Here is a 1,267-nt window from a genome sequence, read left to right as displayed (position 1 = left end):
GTTAGCTCCTACCCTGGTGTTAAAAACTTCCACTTCATTACGGCGAAGCAAGATGAAATTTTCCCATTTACGATGTTGCCCTAGCTCACAAACGAGCATAGGAATGTGCACGTCCGATTGAATTTCCCTCTAATTTCAGCAGATTTAAGTATTTATCTGCACTCGCATGCCTGGCACATACTAAACACCGCAGCGCATTTTATTTCGACGCCGGCTTCAGGATGAAACGCTAAATATTATTCCAAGGGCTTTTAAAGCGATTAAAGTGTTAAATGCCTGCTGTAGACGACCGAGACTCTTTCCGCTCGCCTGATTCGGCTTGTCAGGCCAAACGCGGGATAACCGCGGAGCCGGGAGGCAGGGCGGGGAGCTCGCGCCGCGTGCCCGTCCTGTCCCCAAATCGCCGGTCGGCTCGCCGGAGGACGGAAACGCCCGGACGAAGCTTTTCTTCCCCTCCTCCCAAGTGAGATGGGAAACAAAACGGTTTTCTTTCCAAACCTGCCTTATTTGTGGGGTCCCCCCATTTCTTCATGTTTGGCAAATAGGGGAAACCTAATGGGGGCAGCTCTCCCTGCGTCATGTTGGACTTGATGATCTTGAAGGTCCTTTCCAACCTAGCGATTCTGTGATGTGAAGGGCTTTCCCCAGGAGCGGTGCCTGTGGAGCAGATGCCTCCTAAGGTAGATGGCAGGGCAGGGCGGCGCGGTGCGGGCAGGTACCTTCGGAGCGCTCCTGTGGGTTATTCAAACCTCAAGAGCATGTCTTTGGGCTGGGTTTTTTTTGTGTGTGTGGTTTGTTTTTTTTTTTTTAATATTACTAAACAGCATCTCTCGGGAGAAATGCCGAGCGGGACTGGAAATGAAGTTTTATCCTCCTCTTAGCTCCGGTTTCAGTTTACCAGCATTTAGTAAAAAACAGCCGTAGGGGGGTGGAAGTGAATTATTCGCAACGTTACAGTAATCGATAAAAGCGCGCTCACCTTCGCCATATCTCACGCCGCTCTGTCCTCGTGGACGGCCCTCAAAAAGTTATTCATCCCCCTCGTTTTGCCATATATTAGAAGGGGCTGCTTTCTGCTGTCATTATTAGCCGGCTTTTTGTTTAGTTATTTATTAGTTGGTTGCTCTTTTATAATGTCCATGTTATCTCCAAAAATAAATTATCATGAAATAGAGTTAGCTCGCTACTTGCCAAAGTGGCGTTTACTATCCTCAGCTTCTTTTCAGCGCGAGGGAAATAACACGGCTCCGGCAGGGCGCTCGGCCAG

At 49.2% G+C, this 1,267-nt stretch overlaps 1 protein-coding gene across 1 annotated transcript in view; it reads left to right on the top strand.

Moving 5' to 3' along the window:
* Positions 1 to 684: 684 nt before the first annotated feature.
* The window catches only part of LOC104618979 (B-cell lymphoma/leukemia 11A-like), a 3,343-nt gene continuing 2,760 nt past the window's right edge, over positions 685 to 1,267 (top strand). Inside the window, 1 exon segment of the mRNA XM_010284713.1 lies at positions 685 to 715. Coding sequence (XP_010283015.1) covers positions 685 to 715 — 31 coding nt within the window.

The sequence above is a fragment of the Phaethon lepturus genome, unplaced genomic scaffold (assembly GCF_000687285.1).
Source record: "Phaethon lepturus isolate BGI_N335 unplaced genomic scaffold, ASM68728v1 scaffold41323, whole genome shotgun sequence".
NCBI classification, from domain to species: domain Eukaryota; kingdom Metazoa; phylum Chordata; class Aves; order Phaethontiformes; family Phaethontidae; genus Phaethon; species Phaethon lepturus.
This window is presented reverse-complemented; position numbering and strand designations above follow the sequence as displayed.